General features: G+C 45.4%; 1 protein-coding gene across 1 annotated transcript in view; it reads right to left on the reverse strand.

Annotated features, from left to right (window-relative positions):
- Window positions 1-232: 232 nt before the first annotated feature.
- Window positions 233-24,836, reverse strand: part of LOC131290508 (all trans-polyprenyl-diphosphate synthase PDSS1) — a 43,265-nt gene continuing 18,661 nt past the window's right edge. Inside the window, exons 2-8 of the mRNA XM_058319659.1 lie at window positions 23,533-23,685; window positions 21,811-21,950; window positions 19,586-19,727; window positions 16,261-16,350; window positions 846-977; window positions 586-780; window positions 233-492 (exon numbers count right to left, since the gene is read on the reverse strand). Of these exons, the coding sequence (XP_058175642.1) occupies window positions 271-492; window positions 586-780; window positions 846-977; window positions 16,261-16,350; window positions 19,586-19,727; window positions 21,811-21,950; window positions 23,533-23,685 (1,074 nt within the window). The 3' untranslated portion in view covers window positions 233-270. The remainder of the gene's footprint in view (window positions 493-585; window positions 781-845; window positions 978-16,260; window positions 16,351-19,585; window positions 19,728-21,810; window positions 21,951-23,532; window positions 23,686-24,836) is intronic.

A 24,836-nucleotide genomic window follows, 5' to 3' on the forward strand; every position in this document is an offset into this window, starting at 1 on the left:
ACACCGTGGTTGGTCTTCCAGCTTTTCTGCTCCATTTTGTCATATTTTTCCTAAGCGGTATTGGGTTCTATTTGACGCCGTGTTTGTCTGCGTGAGTATGCATGTGTTTATATCCCATCATTCTCATTCGCATGTGAAAAACCCGTTTTCTTGCTTTGTCTACGAACATGTGCCTGGGTGTGTATGTGTGTGCTGTGCCGGTTGAGAAAGGTGGAGAAAACCGTGTCCATGGTTGGGTTGCATCTGCCTGATCTGCTTGAGCGCGGTTGATCACTTCATGCGGTTCAGGACGAAGTCGCCCACCACTATCAGGCCCTTCTGGTAGGGCGACTCGCTGATCTGGGACGCGAGCCGGAGCGCCTCGATGCAATGCTTGCGGGCCAGGAAGCGCGTCTGCTCGAGGCCTTGCGATTGGTGCACCAGCTCGTAGGCCCGTTCCACGTCTCCTGGCTCCCGGAAGCGGCGCAGAATCATTGGGTTCAGCTCGGGGAACTGTGTTGAGAGGAGGGAAACGAAAGAGATGGACATAGGGGGGACGAGATTAGTATCGCAAAACGGGCTCTGGGTTCTGCACCGATGGCTTACCTTCTCGCAGGCAAATAGAACGGGTGCCGTGGCGAGACCGAGCTTCAGGTCGGCGGCGGCCGGTTTGCCCATCGCCTCCGAGCTGGACACGAAGTCCAGCAGATCGTCCACGAACTGGAACGCGAGGCCCAGGTTGCGGCCGTACTGGAAGCTCAGCTCCGCCATCTGATCGTCGGCACCGGACAGTACGGCCACCTAAAAGCAAAAGGAATTGATGAGTGAACCCCGCACCGCACGTCCATTCTTGCCCGGATACTTACGGCCTTCAGGCTGTTGGCTATTAACGACGCCGTCTTCCGGTACGTCTTGGTGAAGTAGTGTGCGAAGCGCTCGTTCTCCGTCTCCTTCGAGCCGAGCTGCATGAACTCGCCCTGGACCAGATCAGTTAGAACCTGCCGGCGACAAGAAACCATCAGTGACCAACATCAGTACGCATCTTCAAACGGGCAGAACAAGCCCGACTCCGCACTCCACAGCTCGCGGGACGGATATCATAAATTAGCACCACCACACGGCTAGCTTCCCGAATCGGAGGTTCTCGGCATGTGCTAATTTCTGAGCCCCGGAGTGTATTTTTTTGGAATTACCGCGCATCTTTTGCGTATCGTTTCTGGAGGAAAACCCAACCCCATGACCACCGAAACAATCTCGGGGTCGCTACGTACGCCCGACGCTCAAAGTTATGTTAAAACCAGCGGTTCCCAAAGAGCAATGACCATCAATTCAGGCCTGGATGCGCTATCACTTTACTTTGAACTCAACGCACCAAAATCATGCGTAACTATGAGCAGTGAAACTTCGTTCGAGAGAACTCATAACAAAATCGATCAACGCTAATTGTAAACCATTTAAATCTTAGCATTTCATTGAAAATAAAAATGGCTTAATACGTATGTTATCACAACTATTGCCACTACAGTATTGTGGCACCATTTTCGAGACATAAAACGTGAATATTTCTGTCCAATTCTCCAGTTGTGCCTTCAAGGATAAACTTATGTTTTTTCTCAATATCAAAATCTGAATCGATTAATAATCGGAGCGAGTTTAGACTTATTAACTATATTTCAGAACATTTAAAAAACCACATTTTGAAGCAAATTGATAACTTTCTGTTCTGCCAAATTGAGTTTATTTTGGGGTGAAAAACAATTTGTGACTTGAGGAAGACTCTTTATCTATAGAAAGTATAAGTAAAAAAGAAATCACTTCGCCAGTTGTTTAAACATATGAACAGACAATAACAACAACTATCAGACTATGAGACGTACACAAGATTGAAGAATGTAAGCGATTTTCGATTTCGCGAACGTTTTGTTTGAATGTTTGAACCTATTTGGACAGTCAGTCAACTCTCCAGCATATACCTGTTTCTACATACAATTTTTAAATTTTCATAAATTTTTATGATTTGCAAAAAAAATGATTGAGAACCGCTGTTCTAAATAAAGCATCGATAAACCGTGACGAAAAACGCCTGAGTTTTGGAGACGCTGCTGCAAGGAAGTAACACAGATATTGTAAAGGCATGTTCTTCCATTAGTATCTTTCTGGTTTTTGTATATCACCTACCAATTTGACACTTCCTTCGGGGTGGATGTTTCGCCCCACCTTGGGATGCTTTGTTTTCCTTTCGTCACCTCCCTAAAAGCTATGCTCCCTAATAGGCCAAAACTTTAACTGGCGTGGCTAGTGTTAACTAATTTCATGTAAATTTTCATTACTTAACTAAACATACACAAAATAGAAAACGAGAAGTAATGGAAGACGTTCTGTTGCCATTAAAAAAAAAATAATAAAACTACCAACGAGAGGATCATTGTCGCGTGGTTGCACGAAGCAAACACGGCTAAACTCCAAATGGCTTCACCCAAATGAGACATCCAAGAGTCGCACATACACACACACACACACGCACTCAGTCGGTCTCCGTTTATTTAAAGCGAAATCATTGTTTATCTAGAACTGGTTTGGGGGTTTTCCTTACCCTTTCCCATTTTGTTTATTGCCTTAGAAGTGTCTTGGAGTGCTAATGGATCGGGAAAGGAAGACATCCGGATCCAAGAAGGTCCGGTGATGCAAACGATAGCCCCGAAATCTCATTCCCCTGTTCTGTGTTACTATTGTTTTTTGTTGCTGTGCGCTATGCACACACATTAGAAACCTAGTTGTGCATTGCAGCGTTTCGACGCGTCCGCCTTGCCAACTTCATTAGGTGGCGATTGATGGGCAGAGTTTGTGCAAACCCTCTACCTAACCCCATCATCTCTTCCGAGCCGAATCGGCTCCACTTTCACGGCCACGGTTTGCAGAATGGTTTTAATTTTGGCACGCTTCGTTGTTGATCGATTGTTTTGAGGGAAGGTCGAGGTGGATTCTATCGCGGGTTTTACGAAAAGCGGGACGAGCGAACGAGAAGAAACGAGCGAGAAAAAAAAACACCACACAGCCCAAGCGAGTCCGCCCCAAAGTCACATGATTTAAACGTTCTCGAACCCAACCGCCAACCGTGAGCTTTCTAAAAACTGTTGGAAGCAAAACCAAAACATAGAAAAGAAGGAAAAAAGAAAAGAAAACAAAAATCTGCGTTTAGCAGAAGCTGTGTGTTAAGTGGAAGCTGCAACCTTATGTGGAGGGCACCCTAATATGCCAACGGGGGATTGGGAGTGGGATGGGGTGGACACATCGATGAACAAGATGCTCGTAGTCATGAGGTACTAAACGAATTGTTACACCACACGCGGGCACGAGCACACACAAACACACAACAGTGAACCTTGTAGTAACACTCAACATACCGACGCGTCAATTTGACGCGATTTCTGACGTTACCTTCCCGAATCAGGTTTAAACAATAAAAAAAAACAATAAATAAAGACGTCTGAAAAATCTAACCGTCTTACATTGATTGTTTACTCCGTAGAAAACATTAACACGTTCCGTACCGAATATGGGTGACAGCAGTTTTAGTTCTAAAAAGTTTTTGATTCATAAATAAATGAAAATGCAACATAACATTTATTGTAATATTTTATATAATTTTTTTTGGGAAGCTAAGTGTTTGCTTGGTCTTCGAAAACAATCAGTTTAAGAAATATTGTAAACAAATTGTAATTAAAAAAATTGTACTAAAAATTGTGCTAAAACGCTTGGTACACAACGTGTTAATACCAGATTTGAAAAAAGTACAAGATACTAGTACTGATGCAAATAAAATTATTCTACTTAGACTAAAAGTTATCAGATACTCAGAATAAATAAGGAATGAGAGTTAGCTGACATTTCGAGCTAATAGATCCACCCAAGGCGCATGGTGTTGTGCTAGTGTTCGGCTCATCTCGTGACCTATCAGCAATCGAGCTTTAGAAACCCGGGCTCCGGGCCAACCATTCCCAGCCCGATCTGGGCGTGCATGGGGTTTCGACTCTCACGATTCGCACGCTCGCCGGATCGGATGTAGCGCAAACCTAATTCCCATACGCCGGTTGCCTCCATATCGACGGCGCCGGAGCGTAGCTGGCAAGGTCTTGGTCGGTTCGCTGAAGAGCGGCGCGCAGTGTGTTCAACACTATTGACGCTGCCCATTAGCGAACGCGATCTGCAAGAGCAGCCTCCGTTCCGTTACGAAATGTTCTCTAATCGCCAATAAGGGACAACCTTACCGCACAAGAGGAAGAGGAGATCGCAGGCACTTACAGGGATTTTCAGATGATACCATAACAGTAGCAGTATTTATTCTAACTGCAGCACATGATATTCCAACAGCATCAGTTGATTTTATAACGCGATCATGTTTATTATAGCTCTGTCAGTTGAAATCAGAATCATTATGCAATTGATATTATAAAGTTGGTATGGCAGGTGACCGATGTACGTAACTAGCAAGTATAAAAGTAGTATCAACCCACCTGATATGTTGAACTACCTGGGAGTCTCATTCGTGCGATATACGTTTATACTCGCTAGTTACGTACATCGCTCGACCTGCTATATCAACTTTATAATATCAACTGCTACGGTTATCATTTCTACTGATAACGCTATGATAAACATGATCGCGTTATAAAATCAGCTTGTACTGTTGGAATATAATGTGCTGCAGTTAGAATAAATACTGCTAGTGTTATGATATCATCTGAAAACCCCTGTAGATTGAGCAATCTATACAAGCACAATGCAAGAACGTTAGTGGTGGTCCTATATTCCGTTCTACATTAGATCTTTCGACAAATTCTGTCCAGAGTAGAGGAGCAGAAAAAGTGCTGCTTAAGATATAGCTTAGATCTTAGCCTCAAATCTAACCTTACTCGTTTAGAAGTGACTCACATGAAAGGTAAATTAAAAAGACAATCGAAAAGTACTCGAAACGAAGCTGCCCGTCATGCACCCACACCTCGTATTGCTTGTTTGCTACTTGTGCATAGGTTTAATCAGCCTGCAGTGTGAAGTGTTATTGAGCACACCGCCTGTTTTATTGAATACTTTGGGCATAGATTTGTTTTTTTTTTCTTCTATCGAATAACTTGCAAATATTTGAGAAATCTGTTTCCAAAGCGCTTTTTTTCTGTTTCTCAAAAGCGAAAATAAAACCGACAGTGTAAAAATACTCAACACAAAATTGTGTTTGTTATTTATAGATGCTTTGTCATGCTGAAGGGCAAGTGTTATTGAGCAAATGTCAATTTTTTTTTTTCTTGCCGAAAGGTTCGTTAACATTTTTCAGAGCTATTTTGTTCTTTTTAACCTGTCTTTTTCAATTTTCAATAAATCGAAAAACTGGAAAAGCCTAGATTTCTCCACATCTAATTTTCTCGTAGTGCAATCCGGTTAGTGGGCTTGAAAAGAAAATTTATTTAAGCAGCTTCACATTTCATCAATATTCGTTTTCTCTCGCTCGAGAAGGCCGTTTAGATGTTTTTTGTTCGCACTTTGGAATTTTCCCATGTTTGTGGAAGATGCAATCTCGCACAATCGCCTTGCAATCACCGTCAAAACCGCATCTTAGTGATTCACTGGCGCAAAACCGAACGGTGCATCGCGATGGAAAATCACCTCCACCTCTCGCAACACGATACACATTGTTGTTTTTTTTTATGCGTCCGGTTTTTCATCGCCGCCATCGGCCATCCCTTCCTCCAGCCGGCCCAACATGGACTCCCAACGTCGCCAAACTGTTCTGCATCGACTGCAACCCGCACCAAGGTCGCTGACGTTTAGCGGACCGGTCACTTTTACCTGGCACCGTTATTTACATCACCGAGCGGAAGAGCGAGAGCGGTGGACGGCGGAGCGGAAGGAGGGCCGGTATATGTGGGTCAACCGTTTTTCCCTTCGATCCGAATGCCGGTGCGGGAAACTTGAAAAACCCTCTGTGTGAATGCGGATAATTCAGGGTCGCCCACCGATCAGGCCGATCATTAGAGCCGTAAACTGTGCGTGAAGTGGCCCCAAGCAGCAGCAGCAGCAGCAGCAGCATCAAAAGCAGCGGAAGAACGGCACACACGTACACGAGCGCACACTCGAGCACATAATCGAGCTAATTTACCGCCGTCCGGGTCGGGAGGAAGAAAGCAACGACTCCGATTAAGACTCCAAATACCCCCCCCCGCGCGCGCGTTTGCCGTCACGGATGTCGATTCTTCAGGAAGCTCGGCCTCAGCGGGCTTCGAGTGCATTGTAAATATCAGCTGAGTGAAACGACAAAAAGATTAAAAAAAAAAGCAATCGAAAACCGTCGAACTATGTCATTCGTACCCGACGGATAAGATACGAATCACATTGCATGTAGGAATATGAAATTCGGACGAAAAACTGCACCAAACGGGATCGACAAGAGAGTCAAAGACAAAAACCAAAATAAAAAAGTATTAATTTCTTCCATAAAGCAAAGAAGTACAAGTGTAATATTAACTTGTAAATGGCGGAACAAATTGCCTTTTCACTGCCTGTGTTCTCACAAGAAGCACAAATGATTCTCCGATCCGTTCAAGTATCGTTTGGAATGCAAGTTAGTGTAATACTTAATGAATCGTTTGACGAGATTCATTCATATGCATCTTTCACCTAAGATTCATTCAGATGGATTCATGAATCATTGTGGATTCAAACCTTCAAATCTTAATTAATCTTTCGAAACCTTAATGAATCTTCATGAATCTTGCATGGATCTGTCACGAATCCCCAACATTCTATCATTGGCGTGGATTATGCGACCAAAACAAAAACTAGGGGGGTCCTCTACCCGATTTTGGGCCATCGCTTTTCGTCAGATTATGCATCTTTGGGACTCATGAATCTCTAAAACCCAAAGAATCATTCAGTTTCATGATTCTGAATCTGAATTACACAACTCTTGTGCAAGTGCAATGCTGACGTTGTGTATTACTTTTGATGTTGAATTTGACAGTCCACTAAGAAACATAAAACATTAAAATCAGAGCATCAATTCCTTCGTAATGAACCCTTGTTTGTTGGGGCTCAAACTTCAAAGTTAGCCATAAATTAGACAATGATTAATGTATGTTTCTATTATAACAAATGATGTTTTATGGACTGATTTAGAAAATCAATTCATTATTGGATTCTTTCAATAAGCTTTCCAGCTTTAACAATCCTTTATAAAAAATAGACGGATACGATTTCATCTCATCTATAAAATTCAATATAAAAATATTTGCACGAATATAAAAATTGACGCCCAGCTAAGAATTCTCATTTGTTTTTCTGTTATTGTTTCACTTCTTCTCTCCATCGAATGTTAGTATAGTGCCAGGAAATTTAAAAATCTATATATTATACTATTTTATGCGAACCAAACTTATTTTCTTTAGTTCACACATGTTTGAAACATATTTTAGGTGATGTGGATTTTGCTTCCCGGTGTATAATGCCCCACTTTCTCCTACCTTACAGTACATACAAAAAAACAGACTGACCGAAACCAACCAAATATTTGCCCCGAAGCGATTATGCTCGCTAATTATCATGCTGTTATTGGTATCGGTCTTTGGACTGAACGGATTTATGACTCCTCGTCGAAAGCTTGCGATTTTGAAGACGCCTTCCTCGTCAAGTCATAAATAAAATGCAATAAAAACTAAATAACATCATAACCCGTTAGTCGCGCTCTTCCGTACGATTCGTCAGACTGAGGGTTGATGCACCCTTTTCGATGTGCGCATCATCATCATCATCATACAGGGTCGTCATCCTCCGGGAAGCATTCGATCGTTCGGAGTTCTTTTCCTTCTGCTTCTAGAGGATTCGGATTCGGGAGGGCGGAGAATGGACGATGGATGCTGGGGAGCGTTCAGTCACGCGAGCGGCGCACGAGAACACAAATTACAACTCCGTACCGCGGTGTTGCCTACCCTCTACCCTTGGCATCGTTCCCTTCAGTAGGTCTAACGAAACGGAAAGTTCCAGAGTGAGCGAGACAGAGAGAGAGAGACAAGGAGAAGAAGAAAAAAAGCCCCGATTGGTGTACCACAAGTGCCGTTAAAGTAAGGAACCTCAGCAATTTCATTCACTTTTGCGCTCGATTCGTACCGCCGTACGTTCATGCGGCAGGTTTTTATCTTTTATTTTATTCTGCTACCTTCTTCGATTTGCTTTCTTGTGTTTGGGCTTCGAACAGGGCAAAGGCGGTGGGGCATTGCATGCAGGACGGGGGAAGAGCGGCTGCTCGAAAATGGGTCATGCACGTCATGCTGGAATGTCTTCTGCTGTCGAGCAAGCGTCCCGCACAGTGGAACAAGAGGAGATGATTTAGTGGAGCAATAAAAGCCCAAGTGTTTTTTGCTCGACAACAACTATTTCAACGCAAGGACCTTCCGCAGAAGCCTAATTTGTCTTCAGCTCGGTTCAGCACAAAACAAAACAAAGGTTAAGCCTTCGGTGGCGTGCACCCGGCACAACGCAAGGCAAATGGAAGTAAGCCTTCCCAGGGCGCATTAGTCACGCACCCAAATGTAATCTCGAGTAATTGACAGTCATCCATGTTCTGTGGCACCGCACAGTGGGCAAGCAAGCGGGTTGGTGTATATATTGAGATATAAACCATTTCGATCCCAGGTTCATTCACTGTGTTTGACTGTGTTTCGAAAAAACTAAAACTTCTTCTTACATGTAATACCGTTTATGCGAGCAATGAGTTTTGAAATAAATGTAACAAACTTTATTCATACAAGATATCGTTTTAGAAATATGGAGCCCCGTGTATACCAAACCACTGCAAGCATACACTTAGATAAATGCTTTAGAAAATGTAGGAGCTTGAAGTGAGCACCAGGAAAGTGACTCATTAAGTAGTATACTAATGTCATTAAAACAAATATTCATTTATACTCATCAAGTTGAATATGTTTATTCAAGTTTATTTTGGTGTGTCATCTGACACCCCCCACATCCAACTAGATGTAAACAAACATCAAAAGGAATGTAATAAACTTCGCAGAGCGTTTTGCTGTACGTATGTATATTCTACGAGGGTTGCCTTTTAAGTTTCGGGATTTGGAAAAACTGGTGATGCAATCTGTTAATTAACAATTTTATCGTAAAGTATGACGCTTTTGAGGTTATCCGTTCTCAGAACGTTTTAACATACGAACGCTATTTGTGTTGTTAAAAAAATGTTTAAAGTTTCAATCGACACGAGTCTTTTTTGAGAGATCTTCGCTTCTTCAGGCGTTGAAAAACGTTGACCTCTCAGTTTATTTTTTACGTACGGGAATTAAAAGAAGTCATTTGGTGCTAGATCCAGGACTATATGGCGGATGACTCATCAAATGTTTTGAGTACTCAAAAATGCAGTTGTTTGGCCTGATGGGTCGACGGCCGTTGAATTTCCTGATTTGTTGGAAGACAACTGGCAAAAAAATTGTTCTGTATCACTCAGAATAGACTGTTCTGCGTTGTTCTAGAGGTTTGGTTGCGATATATCCAGTTTTTCCGAAAAAACATGCGACCATTTGCTTGGAAGTGCTTTGTGCGTGAACAACTTTGGTTGGATTCGGCTTATCTTGAAACACCCATACAGTCGATTGCAGTTTAGTTTCGGGCTCATTCGCGTAAATCCACGACTCATCACCTGCCACGATATTAAAGACGAGTTTTGAAACACCGCAATCGTATTTTTCGAGCATTTCATCCGACCAATCGACACGAGTCTTTTTTTTTGAGAGATTGACAAATTGTGTGGAATCCAACACGAGCAAATTTTTTTGACAGTTAAATGTTCATGCAATATTAAGTATATGCTGGTCCCAATAATACCTACGGTTGTCTCTATCTCACGATAAGTCACATGACGATCTTGCAATATCCATTCACGCACAGCATCAATGGTTTTCAGAACAACAACTGATTTTGGACGACCTTCACGAAATTCATCTTGGAGTGAACTCCAACCACGATTTAATTCGCTAAACCATCTATAAATACTGATCATTGATGAAGCTTCATCGGAAAAAGTTGAATTAAGTTCATTCATGCACTACTGCTGTGTCAATTCACGTCGCAAGTTGTAAAAAATAATCGCACGAAAATGATCACGATCCAATTTCATAATTTGATAGAGTTGAAATTTTTAACATTTTTTTTAACAACACAAATAGCGCTCGTATGTCGAAAACGTTCTGACTGCGTTTAACCTCAAAAACGTCAAACTTTATGATAAAATTGTTAGTTGGTAAATTGCATCGCCAGTTTTTTTCAAATCCCGAAACTTAAAAGGCAACCTACGTAATATAAAAAAATAGAGAAGGCATAAACAGGGCGGCCAGATGCGGAGAAACTGGTGCCAACACTCCGGTCGTAAAGCGTTGTGGCATAATGAATTTTGCGGACGTCAAAGTGTTAATATTGTTAAAGGTAGGAAATTAAAACAAAAAAAATGCTTTTTTCTTTGTGTCGTTACTTTTGAAAATATATACCTTGACATATATAGTGACGAGGACTCAGATCCTGCGAACCTTAGAATATTGGAACGATAGTTTCCAGATTCCATTTATATGAAAAAAAAACGGGTTTCTCAACTGTGGAACTACACGAAAAGAATATCCATCGATGGGTCCCACTGTGCGCAGCGCCTCGGTTCGTGTCATTCGGTCATCGATACCAGATGGAAGAGATGCTGTGCGCGTTGCCCTGTGCGATCATGTGTGCATGTAAGTGTGTGTGTGTGTGTGTGTGTGTATTGAGTAGTAATAATACCTGACATTACGTGCGCGTGAAGGTCTACCAAAGCGGTCAGTGCCGATCAAATCGAATGATGGCGTGCCGAACAGTTTATGTACTGATAAAAACTAAAAAAAAAAAAACAACACACATACACCACACATCTATTTGATTGTTTTCTCAGCGAGATGAGGAGAAAAAACTACACTTGAATAAATAAACGGACAAGCGCGGCCAGCTGGGCTTGATGGCCATTCCAATTTTTCGCTTAATGTCATGGGTACTGAAGAAAACCGTGGCGGGGCCTAATGTATGCCGTTCTAGTGCATCATCCGAACGTTCACCCCTTCCTCTTTACTACTGTGTGTGTGTGTGTGTGTGTGAGTGTTTATGTTGTTGTGATGTGTTTTACAGGTCACCGGCAGCAGCAAGCCCTGAGGACGCTGCGGCTAATAGCCCATCTTTTTTTTCTGTTTTATAGATTTTACACGCTCACCCCGCCAACAATCATTAGCTGTCAAGTGGCGACATTTATTACCCGCCATCTGGACCACCACCATCTCCTCCCCACCCGTTCCCCCCGGGATCCATCATTGGAAACTCATCAGCGGCACGGAAGCGAGTACGATTTGATTGGACTTAAAGCTCCCATCAGAGAGGTGCCCTTTTTTTTTGTGCGCGAAGGTTAGCCCCGAACGTCTTCCCAAAAACCCTCCCGTGCCGCTCGGTGATTCCCTGGTTTTGACTTTTATTTTCCCAGTCACACGCAAACGCCCACACACCCCCCGCGCTGAGGGTTACCCATAACCAAGTGGTGACAATAGTTGTGATTTGTTTGCTGCACGAAATGGCATCAACCGTTGGGGGAAAATGGAAGCCGCCACAGCACCGCTTTTCACTGGTAAGGCGATGTAAAGTACTGTTTTTTCTTTACCTTACACTCCCCCACACACCCCGCAAAAGCTTGGTCTTCCGTGATCTGCAGATTGTGGTCGGTATGACATCAGGCCCGTCAGAGGGAAACACGACAAATCACAACAAACGTACGAAAAGACGAGTTCACGCGGTCGTGTCACGCGCATGGCGAACAATGCGTGAGAGTGTCAGAATGGCTCCTCCCCCCCCTCCGCAACCCATTCCAATTCGCACCTAATTATGTCACACCCGGAAAGAGTTAATCCTAGGGCCAAGGAAGGGGACGGCGCTTTGTGACACAATCGGTACACCGGAGGCGGGGAAAGATGGGGAGGGGAGGGGGGGGGGGGGGATCCGGTCCCATCAGATGAGGGACCCCCGTAGCGGGTCCCCGACAAATGGGTTTCCGGCTTCGCATTCATTGCCACCTCAAACAACACAGCAACAAAAAAAAAGAAAAGCAAAAGACGTCCAGACAAAAAGGTGATTTTTGCTAAATATATGCAAAGATGTGACTTATGCATTTTTTTTTCCACAAAAAAAAACACATACACACACACAGATACACAACAAGAGGAAGATATATCTCGTGCCGCAACGATGCTATTCAGGTCGACAAGATGGGGTGTGCGCTTTTTTCGGGGTGATTGTAATTCCCACGTGTTTCCTGAGGGGGGGGGGGGGGGGGGCAGGAAGGAATATAAGGGATAAGCAGAGGAAGGGGCAAAGGGAACGAAGAGCGGCCAGTTTGGGAAACGGACACAGAGCCGCGGGCTGGATTGCGGATACCATTAAGTGTGCGTCATCGAACAAACGGCGGGGTTCGTCGCTTGACGCAACGTTGACAGCTTTCGTCCAAAGTCACCGGGGGGGGGGGGGGGGGGGGGGGGAGGGAAACGGCAAATATACGCAGACTGCCGTTCGTCGGGGGTTGCAATCAAAAGAGAAATGCAATGAGTCTTTGCACTATTTTTCACAAATTATATCTCTGCATGTCGGTGATTAAAAAATATGTTCAATAAACTAGTAATTTTCAATTTCCCTGTCTATAAAACTACCGATTTTTATAGAATTCACCAAATTACTGGGATTTAAAAGCAAAAAACACTATTTGATTTGATTTGATACTAATTTCAATACATTAAACATTTTTGCATCCATTAAATTTTGAATTTAAAAAAATCTGCCTCAATTTCATGGAGCTTTTTCATCCCTTTTACAGGTTTGTTGTGGATTTATTTTATTTGTTATCCACTTGCTTCGTACCGCAGAAGTAACAATTGATTTCTGATACAAACGCTATGCTCATAAAAAATAGCACAAAAACATAAGCATCAACTGATAAATAATGTAGAAAACGGTAAAGTATAATACAGCAATTCTTAACACCAGCCATACTTTTCAAAGACATAATCTTTAAATACACGACACGTGGGAAAAAAACATAAAAAAATATGTATTTGAATGAAATACAATAAATTTATGATGCTGTGTCTTTAGGCGAAGAAAGCAGATAACAAACAAAAAACATTTTGTCATGCAAGTGTAGCTAAAAGAAGTAGACAGTCTTTTCTTGTTATCTACTCTTCCTTATAACTGCCCCCCTCACCATCCTCCCTCAGCCCTTGCCATTACTTTTGCTGTTTTGTTTTTCATCGCTGCCTTTGCAAAACAGTTATATGAATCCGGCAGTAATCATCATCCATCCGATAATGATAAGCAAACCTATAGTGTATTTTCTTTTTCGTTTCGTACCATATTGGAACTGAACATAAAGTTTTTCACTACTTTGGTTGGCTTTGCTGTGTTGGATGTAGCTTGAACTGAACTTTTTCGACCTCTCCTAGTCAGTTTTTAATACTAATTAATCATTTGTGACTCAATAGCTATATTTTTCTTTGCATCGTTCTAATTACAAGAAGAAAAAAAAAAATGGATAACGGTAGGACGTCATCCGCAGCAATCTCGGACAGATTCGGACAGCTTCTCTGTTCACTTTCTCCGTCAGTAACTGGAACCTCGCGCCGGGATAGGTCGTTGTCCGAGCCGAGAACGGGAAACGAACACGTTCTCCTTGGTTCTCAAAGAATTCGCAATCCGAAACCGCTGCCATTTCCATAATCTGCTAGTTTACGTACGACGCGCCGTGATGCAATGATGCTTTTTTTTGCGAGCGACCCCCCGTCGATCGCAACCGATGGCGAAAGGCGACATATCGAAATTGGCAACAGAAGAACCGCCGCAACAAAATACCGAACAGCAATCGACAGCATCTTGATGGAGATCTCAGGCGAACAACGACCTCCTTTGCGCGACACCCGGGGCTAAACAGTTCAGTGCGTGTGCGAAACGGTTCCTTGCGTAGTTTTCTGGTGTTTGATAGTAAAAACCACCTTTTCCGCACTCACCGCCCTCCACCTCAATTTTACTGGATCGGGGATGGTTGATTTTTGTTGTTTTTTTTTACGAGTATTATTTGTGTCATCTTTAGTTAGACAAAACGCAAGCATCCAAACGGGAACAGGTTTTCGGTTTATCGGGTTGACCGGTTTCTGCACACAATCGAAACGGTGTGGCCGTGTGCCTTTGTGTGTGCGTTTTTTTTTCGCAATTTTCTGATCGAGTGGCGTGGACGCTTCGCCGAGCGAGCGAAGAATGTTATCATCTGTGACCCCAATTTCCGGCATATGAAAGAGAAATTGCTGCAAGCTCCTGCTTCGTTAGTAGCACAACCCCCCACCTTATACCACAAACATTCTTGCACATTTCTTGCTCAGGAAAAATTTCTTCAATCATTACTTCGCAAACATTAGTAGCCCTTTAAGTTGTTATTATATAAATTAAATTGAGTTGAAAATGAAAACAAAAATCTGCAAGTATAATATGATACCACGTAGTAAATACTCGAATTAAAACTAGTATGGTTTGCGTTCCGTTCCATCAAGAATCTATCGAACGATTCAGCAAACAACAGCCAAAGCAAAATGCACAAATTTTACGGAATGTCAGCACTTATTTCTATAACACTCAGCAGCACCCAACGTTCGTTTTTTATTGCATTTAGATTTGTTCGCTCAGTGACAAACAACTCGTTCCACTCGTTATGGGAGCGGTTTGACGGTATTGCCAAAAAAATTAAGCAAAAAATAAGAAACATTAGTCTCAAACAAAGAACAAGTGACATTTGGGGGCTTTAATGCCAAAAGTTATCACTTGAAACGCAAGCTGACAGCAGACACACGTCAATGTCAATAAAGTTGCCTGGCGAGAACGATAGATGGAAGTTTTTATATATAAGCACAACATAGTTTTATTTTTATCGTCAATTAAAATTTGATAAAACTATTTTAACCTAGCGCTCATTTTACCCATTTCAATACCATTTCGCGTGTGAATGTTGTGGTATGGATTACGAAGACTGGAATATGCTTTCTCCACCAATAGTGCTCCCTGCTTTTGTGTCAAATGTTACATCCTCTAATTAGTTTGTTCGACACCGGATCGTTTCCAAAACCTTTTGGCACTCAAACTGTTTTTACAAATGAGAATGTGTCACAGGAATGTGGACGCATACGAGTTCTGTCATTGGCAACACAAACAAGCAGTCCGGTGTCAATGAGGAAATCAGGCAGGAGCAGCAGGAACTCAGCGGGAAAACGTTAAATAACAGTCAAGTGAAGGGCGAGCTTAAGAAACGGCTCAATCTGTAGCTCAAGCCAGGAAAGAGAAATGTCTCCCGTGTGGAGATGGACACACGCATACACAGATAGATTTTTTTTAAAATTCCTCAATTTAAGCGCAAGTGACGAATCTGGTAGACGGCGAAAGTGTCCCCGGAAACTCACACACGCACACACACACAAGGAGAGGCTTTTGGGATATGAAAATAATTGACCACAGAATCCCTTTTATCGGTTGAAGGTCACTTTGACAGGCGGAGTGCGGCTCCAAGTGGGGTTTTTAAAAGTAAACAAACCGCTGTCCGGAGTCAGCTCACTTCCGAGATCCGGTTTGGAGCAAAAATCGTCGGTAAAAGGGGATATATGCAGCAGGCAGGGCCGGGCAGAGCGACGAAAAGGAGCACCTGAGGGAAAGAAGGGTCGGAGTGCGAGGGGGGGGGAATGGAATTTTGTTTACACGTAACTGCGCTGCTGGCCCGTAGTAACGCAACTTTCACAAAATTCAAAGATGTCGCACCGCCGCACGCAACCTTCGCCACTTTCTCGCTCACTTTTGTGCCTCATAGTTTAGTACTTTCTCTCCCGCTTCCTCTGTTTTCCTCTCTTTTAACCTTAAGATTGGTTATCCTCTGCTTCTTGCGCGGTTTCAAAGTTCTTCCACGTTGCTTTGCTTCCTTATCGGAACACGTGCCAAACGAGTGCGCCCCGAAATCCCAGCTTGGTCCACACTTGGCGTTCCGCCTCGATCGCTCGCTTGCGCAATTTGCACCCATTTTGGCATACTTCGGCGAGCCCAATCGAGCGTTCCTCCTAATCATCATCAACATCATCATCATCATCATCACCATCGTCGCTCATCGAAAGTCGGAAAGCCCCGGTGGTTTCCCAAACCTCACCAACTCACCTGACTGAGAATGTGCGTAACGTCGTCGTGCTTCAGGCGGGCCAGCAGCATCGAGGCGACGGCAAGGATGTAGTCACCGGCCTGCGTCACCTGCGTGGAGAGGAGAAGAAAAACCGAAGCACAAGAAAGAAAAAAAAGGAAGTTAAGGATGCGAAATGAGCTCAGAGAAAACAAAAAAACCAAACGAAACGATGAAACCAGCAAACAACCGACATCGCCGTGTTAGATAACGATTGCTGACGCGATTATGAAATGTTCGATTGTGCTGCGAGTGATAACGTCAGGTGGGTGAGGGTTTTTGGACGAGGAGGAGGTTGTGTTTTTCTCGGTCTGCTCCCGACTATTCAGGGACTTTTTTTCCATTAACAAGGGGTTCAAGTTCGAGAACCTCATTAAGCGTAGATAAACCTATATTTTTTTCTATTTTTCTATATTTTTAACACATTTTTAACAAATAAAAAACTCTAAAGATATACTGAACATATTATTTTCAGGTATCTCGAATGATGCCGAGTAACATAAAAAAGAAGAAACAATTTCATGGACAACAAAAAGTGTGAGTAAAAATGACAACGGTCGAATAAACCGCTTGAGTAACTCGTGTAACAACGCAAGATACTAGATATAGAGATATAGATCCTTTTGATATTGCATTTTGCATATTTTTGAGGGCTTTTTTACTACAGTAGGTAACCCTCGGTATAGATTAAAAGCCAAAATGTAAGCAAACTGTCTTTATGACAGAAAAAAATCCGCTTGAAACAGGAATTGGAATGTTTCGTTTGATTTTTCAACAAATACGATTTGGCAGACGTAAAACTAACCCTGAAATGAGCCTAAGTTTGGCTAGGTAATTTTCAATCTACCATATTATGAAACACGAAAATACGAGGTATACAGTTTCGGTTCCTTAAATTAAAAATTACCGAAAGAATAGAACAAAGTAAATCCAATACTTCACATACAAACACCGCAAAGAAGTTATTGTGAATAAAGTGATTGGTTAGCATGAAATCACCTCGTGAGTTCGTGAGAAAATACATTTTGCCGACCTCTTAATTCGTGGGAATGGAGAATGCTCTCACTATCATTACTATTGTTGTTTTATGAAAACAACTACCCTAATTGAAACGGTTTAAGCAAGTCTTTGTTATCTTCGTTTTGCAATCTTTTGGTTTTTATTGTTATTTTAATTTCAATCAATTTTCTATTTCTTTAAATGTCTTTTGAATTTGTTTGAGCCAAGGCTTTTTTTCGAAACGGATTAGAATTATTTAATCTACCTCCTTTCAGATTGAAAATGATTACTTCAACTATATCAACGAAATGGCCGATCACTTTTTAAGCACAATTGAGCTTTTCTGTTCTACCATTTTAACTGTTCTTCTTCAAATACCGGGGTGTTGTGACGGTGTGGGTTTTTTTTTACAAAATTGCGCAAAAAATCACTTTGTTGGCAAAGTATGCAAATGTCGAGTGATTTGACAGGGTTTGTTTTTGTTTTGGAGCATTTGTTAATTACTCCTTGACGAGGGTGTTTTTATTTCGAGCTGACAATCGGTTTTGGGTTTCATTTGATTTTGCGGAGTTTGGTTCTTTATGAAGCGTGGATGAATTGCACCGATGTCAATTTTTGTAAAATATAACCCCTCTCCTCTAAATGATAACAATCTATACATATTCGAACGTCGTGACTTCCTGCCTTTCCCCTGCCGTGCGTAGCGGAGCAGAAGTACCGTCGAATTTACCGAAAAAACGAACAACCTATCGTTCAAACTGACCGTTGTTGTGTTGTGTTGCGTTCACAGGAGATTTCTCACCTGTTCCGCGATCGCGATTAGATTCCGCATTCTTACGGAACGGAAAAGATAAAAAAAACAACACAAAACACATACCACGCGGGCAGGACGTGTGGAATTTGTAAAACACGCCAAATCAAACGAAACATCCGCGTCTCGTCTCCCATCGGCGGGCATCTGTCATTCGTTCGTAAAACAGCCCCCGCCACGGCACCCACCGCACCGCGCAAATGCGATGCCAAAACCAAGGTCAGCACAGTTCCGGTGCGCCACGTCGCGCGGTTCGGGTTTCCTTTTTCTGTACGCGCAGAATACTTAACGAGCTTTGCTTAATTGCCAGCCGCCAGCGTCTGGACCGTGTCGTGCGCCCCCTAGTGCGGGTGCCTTCAGCTGCTATCCAGTACACATGTTTCGAAGCGGTTCCGTATTTCGGTCACGAATCGCCTGTTAATCGATCGTGTAGCAATGTTTTGCTGCAGAAACAACCGCTGAAGAGGGTCTCTGTTGTTTGGCGGCCTGGTTGGTGGTGGTGGTGGTTTACCCTCCTCGGTTCGTTTCGTATTTGACACAGCTGCGGAGGAGCAGTTCCCTGGAGTTGGCGGCGGACCGGTGCGAGTGCAGCCTGCGCATACGAAATCGGCAGCACGTAGAGATCGGGTCGGCAAATCCTTGCACCTAAATCATTCGCGATCGGATCTCGTTCCGCTGCGAAACGTGTCTTCCAGGTTAGAACTTCCAGGAATTGGCCAGCTGGCTCGGCGCGGAACGGATTGACGTCAAACCGATCCGAGCCCGTGGGCTGTAAACTGCCAAATATGTTGTTTAGCGCAGTATTCTCAGCGGGAATCGGCTTAAGCGTCAATTTAGTGTATTTTCCCAAAAACATGCCAGAACTAATTCCATGCGAAGTCCGAGAGAAGTTGGCGAATGTCCCACGCCAACCGGACTGAAAACCGGTCGAACGTTTGCCAAATTGACGTCAAAATCGAATTCGATTGCGAGTGGCGATAAAGTGGAGTCGCTTCCAAAATTAACAACCCCAAGCATATCAGCGAGAGGAGAGGATTCATTAGTTCCGACCGTGGAGTTCGCCCCGTTTGAAGACGGGTTCGCCAAGGTTGCTCTTTCCGCGCGGGAGGGAAGGTCCTCCATCGGGGATTGCGGTGGGTGGGGGGGGGGGGGGGGAGATTTTATTTGATTCTCCAACCGGCCGGCGCTACCCGACCTCAGATGTCCGCCGATGCGATGCAAATGAAAATTCAACACACAACTCCTTATCGGCGTTGAACCCATTCCGCGCAATGGCGGAAGTCTTCTGGCGCGCTTTGAACCGTCTGGCCTTGGGCGGCCGCCTCGACGCCTGGCAACCTTTGAATACATATTTGAGCTGGAGTTGGGGAATGGGAGGAAGGAGGGGGGACAAACATGGACCACTTTCCACCAGCGTGAGTTCATGAGGCTGGTACCTGAGTTTTCTGGACGCTAGGGGGAAGGAAACAATGAGAAGCAACACTTAGGACACTTACCTTTTTGTGGTTCCATAGGACGTTGACGCTCGGTTTGCCCCGTCTGGCGAATGACTGGTCGATAACGTCATCGTGCACTAGGCTGGCGGTGTGAATCATCTCCGAAATCATCGCTATCTGCCGCTGGGCGTTCACTATGTTGCTGTGTGCGGGTTGAGGAAAGAAGGTCAGAACGATGGCGAATAGGAGAAGTTACTTGTGCGGACTCCTAACTCCCAGGCGCAAAACGGGCCCTCGTCGACGGGTTGGCGACAGTTTGCCTGCCGCCTCAAATCCGGCATCCGTGTTCCATTCATTCATTCATACAACCCCTCATATATCCCCGCCACCTTCACCGGCGAGATCGATCTCCTCCGTCGAACTCGAGAGGATAGATCGACCGTCATCAGCGACCGCCGGATTAGCAGGCATTGACATTCCGCACCTCTAATCGAAACGAGAAACAAAAAACAAAAATGAAACAACCACAACCCGTCACCTGGTTCCGAAACAATCAGAATGGTGGTGTAGGAGCGGCGCACCAGAAGAAAGAAGATGGGCCCCCAATCTCCGCTTCATCAGGTGCGCTGCCGCTAAAAGGAACCTGACGAGCGCAGGAAGAGACACAGACCGACCGTCGTTGTCGTTGAAAAACCTGTTCGCTTTCAGCGGGCCATCGGCGGCAAAACGGTTTATGCAAATAATACTCGATCTCACCCCCCCGCTCCCTTCCCCTGTCACAGTTCCCTCCCTCTCTCTCTCTCTTCTCGCTTTGGTTTGGCCGCCACAGCCATTAGGAGGAGCGGTGGCCGCAAAATCTGCCCCACCGAAAAGGGGTGAAGATATGAATACTAATGCCCGAATAGGTTCATTATATTTAACGAATCCTTCCCGCAAGCTTATTCCCTTGGTTTTTTTTTATGGCCACCCTGGGACCCGGAGGGGAGGTGTCTTGAGCGTCCACCTGGCGACTCAACCCAGCCGAACCTGTTCGATATCGAGCCATTCTTTTCTCCGTTGGGATTTATCACCCGCAGCTAGGGATGAGCACCAAGAACTTTGAGCCAACTTTTGCGAGGGTGAGCCCTGTACCGATTCGGGTGGGAGGGGGGGTTCGGTTTTATGAATAATCATGAAACATCGTACGTTGATGGGTGTTCGAAATAGCACCGACCAAACCGAACGATATTGCTTTGGAGTCCCAGGCCCGAAGGGTTCGAATGTCCTCCGCTAAAGAGCTCTCCAAGAGCGCGCGGGACATGGGAGAGGTGCTGAGGGGGTGAGTATAATTTATTTGTCGCCAAACGATGCAAAAACCAGCATCGCACAAGGGAAAAGGGAGGGAAAGTGGCTCGAAAGAGTGGCCGCCATCTTCGATTCCACACCAGAAGTCCAATAAATATGGCGACTTTACGGTAACGATGACGACAGCGGGGGGGAGAGTGGGAGAGGGGGGGGGGGCTGGGAAAGGCGTTGATCATCGAACTACATCTTGGACCGCTCTGACGTCAAACGAATGTCCTCGAACCCGGTCGGTGTCGTTACGGAGACCATGGGAAGCCCAAATTACACCAACAGGATCACCTGACTCCGATTACAAAAAAGAACTAAAAAAACCCACCCGATAATGCCTCACCGTCCACTCCGGACAGCTCCGGTTCCATCCGAGTCAGGATCGTGTCAAGGACAAAAAGAGAGCAACCAGAACTGCAAGCTCTCGAAGCCTCCTCCTCATTCGCTGGCGCAATGACGCAAATCTTCGACCATCCCCTGGGGTCTTAGAGATTATCAGACTTTCCGAATTCATTCTCGCTTCGAATGTTTCTAGCTTTTCCGAGCTCAGCAAACAGTTCTCACCAAATTCTGAGATGCCTCACCACATCCGCAATGCATCCAAGCCATCCGGCGTCGCTAACTACCAGTGTAATGGAGTCATTCCTAGTCATCCCAATGTCGCGCGGGGCCCTCTGCAGTCACGTCGACGCCCGATGAGTCGAAAGCGATGCGCTTGCACAAGGCCATCCCGCGCGAGGGGTGCGAATAATCGAACAGGTCGGGATGAGGGAAATCCCCTCCCCCCGGAACAGGTTATGGTAGCCCCTGGAAGCCGTTGACTTCTTGCACGCACACGCCGGTTCAAGGTGCGAGCGCAAACTGCAGCTGACCCGCGAGCGATCGCGCATCACCTCGCCGCCGTCCCCCGTCGCCCCCCCATTTTCGTTAGAAGTTTTGTGACCCGCACGTACCTGTTTTCGTTGTGCATGTGATAGTTGAGTGCCTTCGCCATCAGCATCGCCACCATCGGCCGGAATGCTTTGCCCTGCCCGTCGAAGTAGTAGACGGCGATTTTGTTCAGTTCCGGGTGGTTCGTCGCACGGCTGATTTCCTGCACGGAGATATAAAGAGAGAGAGAGAAAGAGAGAGAGAGAGAGGGGGAATGGGGGGAAAGAGAAAGACAGATAATGAGAAACGGAATCGGCGGAGGCGCATTTTATTGTCTACAAATTAAAGCATGAACTTTACTATAGTGCCCTTTTCACTGAGTGGAAGAGAGCCAAGGCTAGGAAGACGCAGGATAACCTGTTTAAAGCCCTGCGTACAGGCGCAGGATGGGTGAACGACCGATGGTTGTAGCTGGGAAAGTCCCGATGATAGTATGACCCTGAAAGGTGATCGCGCAAGTGATCGCGCAAGTGACGCGATATCCTCGTCGACATCTCCTCGGTATCGAGCTCAGAGGACAGTACTCAGCGGATGACCGTGACACGACGGTTGACTGTTGACAGCACGCCATAGGCCACACCTTTGACCTTGCGCCTAATGTGCGCTTCTCCGGGGGAGTCCACGGCCGTTGGCCGAATTCCTCCCAAGTTTTTTGGACAACGGCGGCATCACCTTTTGGGCATCAGATGTTGGCGAGGACTAAAAAGAGGCAGACTTGCGGCGCACTCGGAAGAGCACGCGGAAATGCCGCAAAAACATCCTTCGGCATGGATGAAGCAATGAGTGGCAGTGGTCTTGTGTGCTATAAGCACACTCCAGTCGCCACCGCGTGGCGTGGCTGACATTGAATCACCGCTGAGGCGTCGGGTCGACCGAGGCACCAACCGTTCGATACTGGTGTGTCAATGTTGCATAACAGAGGCACGGGTGAGAGCGCTCTAGCGCTTCTTAGTGCCCACGACAGAGAAGGAAAAACAAGCCGCCATGAATAATTTGATAAAGACGATAAGCTAAGGCGCGGGGCTGGGCCCATCGATGCCCACGGGGTGTTGTCATCCATTAATTTATGGATGTTGGATTTGATTGTGTTGCTGTTGTGTTCCATTCTACTGGGCCGCATTTTGCAAACGCACCGATGCAATCGATGCCTGCAGAGGGATCTAGTGGAAGTGGGCACCTGTCACACGCCCATCTGTTAGTACATCACCGAGGTCTGCGCACACCTGCTTGCTAGGTGATGCCCAGCGTTTCCAAATGCCGCCAGAGCAAATGCGAACACAAACCGTCTCTCGTCGTTGGTTCGGTGAGGAAAATTGATAAACGGCGTTGTGAAGACGCCACAAAGCCGCAAGAAACCGCGCCAGGGAAGGTGAATAGAAGTCAGGGTAGAAAGGCAGGTATCATCATCTACATCATCATCATGATGCGCGTTCAGTCCGACCGTCCTCGATCGATTGATTTCGAAACATTGGTCAACAGCGACGGTGCGACCACCATTCATCGATCCCATTAGGTCGGCTCGATCGAGTGGTCACCGTCCTCCAATAGGAGGAGGCGACCAATCATAAAACGCCGCAAATTGGTAAACTTCACCGCTGCAACCGCGTTAACGGGTGGTAAAATATGAAGATGTCGTAGCAACCGATTCCCTGCACGGTCACGAAATTTTCTGTTACTTTTTTTGGGGGGCGCCAAACGCGATCCGGGGCGAATAGTGGTGGAAAAGGTCTGAGGTCGTAACTCACCTGCCTGATGTCTTCGAAGATGTATTTTAGCTCGTCGTCCAGCAGAATGTATGGGTCGATGTTGTACTCCCGTATCGGGCCGGCCGGTTGCTGTGTGTGCACGGAGCTGTAGCCTCGCATGCAGGGGTGAAGGTTTGCGATGGAGCTGCATTTCTGGAAGAGCGGAGAAGAGACGGACGGTTAGAGACTGGGGCCAGAAGACGGGGGAGGGAGGCTGTGTGAATCCGGCAATTAGCACATCAAAGACCTAGGCGTAGGTCCTGCAAAGAAGCATCCTCCGGATGAGCGGCGGAGCTCATCAGTCATCGTAATACAGCGTTAGCTGCCCGACCCAACCACAAGGGATAGACATTCAGAAGACGAGGATGAAGAAGCAACGGATGAAGAAGAAGTCGCATCTCGAATGGCGATAAAGCCCACGCTCCTCATTTTGGGGGCCTTTGAACTCGGTCCTTTGATAGAAGTTGGGAAGGGGCTCTCTGCTGGAATCCGCCAAGAGATATCCGGTAGGTTCCATCGAGCATCTTCGCCGAGTTCTTAGGCCCTCGGGGCGGAGGACGCTGTCTCACGCTGTTTTTGGTTTTTTTCCTTCCTCCCGTTTTGGAAGGCAAGAAATCAGCTAGAAACAAGATGGTCCCCTCCGATAGCGCTGATTGGTTGTCGTTAGGGTATACAGTTTTATTTGACATTCTTACAACGGCCCACAACACATTACGACCAACTGCTGGGAGGGTCCGGTTTGGTGTGCTGAGCGCCCCAAACACACACCGGGCTCGAGTAGAATGGTAAAAGTCACCAACTGGCTTGGTGTCGCCCGGTGTCGATATATCCGCAAGCGAGCCCCGAAGGGCTGCGCGAACTTGCCATTTGCTAGAAGCATCTTAAATTATGCGATACCGGGAACACCTGAACCTACCGCCGAAAGCGCGGTGCGTTGGAAAGCATGAAGCGGCAACGCACATAAATTAAAGAGAAGAGAGGTTTGAAACAAAAAAAAAAACACAAAGACCCACAAGATACACGTGGCCCGTGTAGCCCGTCCGATCCAGTATCCAGTCCGGGCCGCTTCCACGCAGAACGTTCGCAATGGTGATAGGCGCTGGAATTTGGAGAACCAAAATCGGCACGCACACCAAACCTCAGCTGACCATTTTTTAACGTTTTTCTTCGTAATTTAACGTCGTTCATCCGGTTTACCATATCTTCCGCCGCAAGGAAAACGTATCTTTGGGGGGGAGAGTGAGGACCTGGCAGAATGTCACTCTACATGGGTCTAAAGGTCACCGCTACTTCCAGCCAGCAGT

The sequence above is a fragment of the Anopheles ziemanni genome, chromosome X (assembly GCF_943734765.1).
Source record: "Anopheles ziemanni chromosome X, idAnoZiCoDA_A2_x.2, whole genome shotgun sequence".
Classification (NCBI taxonomy): domain Eukaryota; kingdom Metazoa; phylum Arthropoda; class Insecta; order Diptera; family Culicidae; genus Anopheles; species Anopheles ziemanni.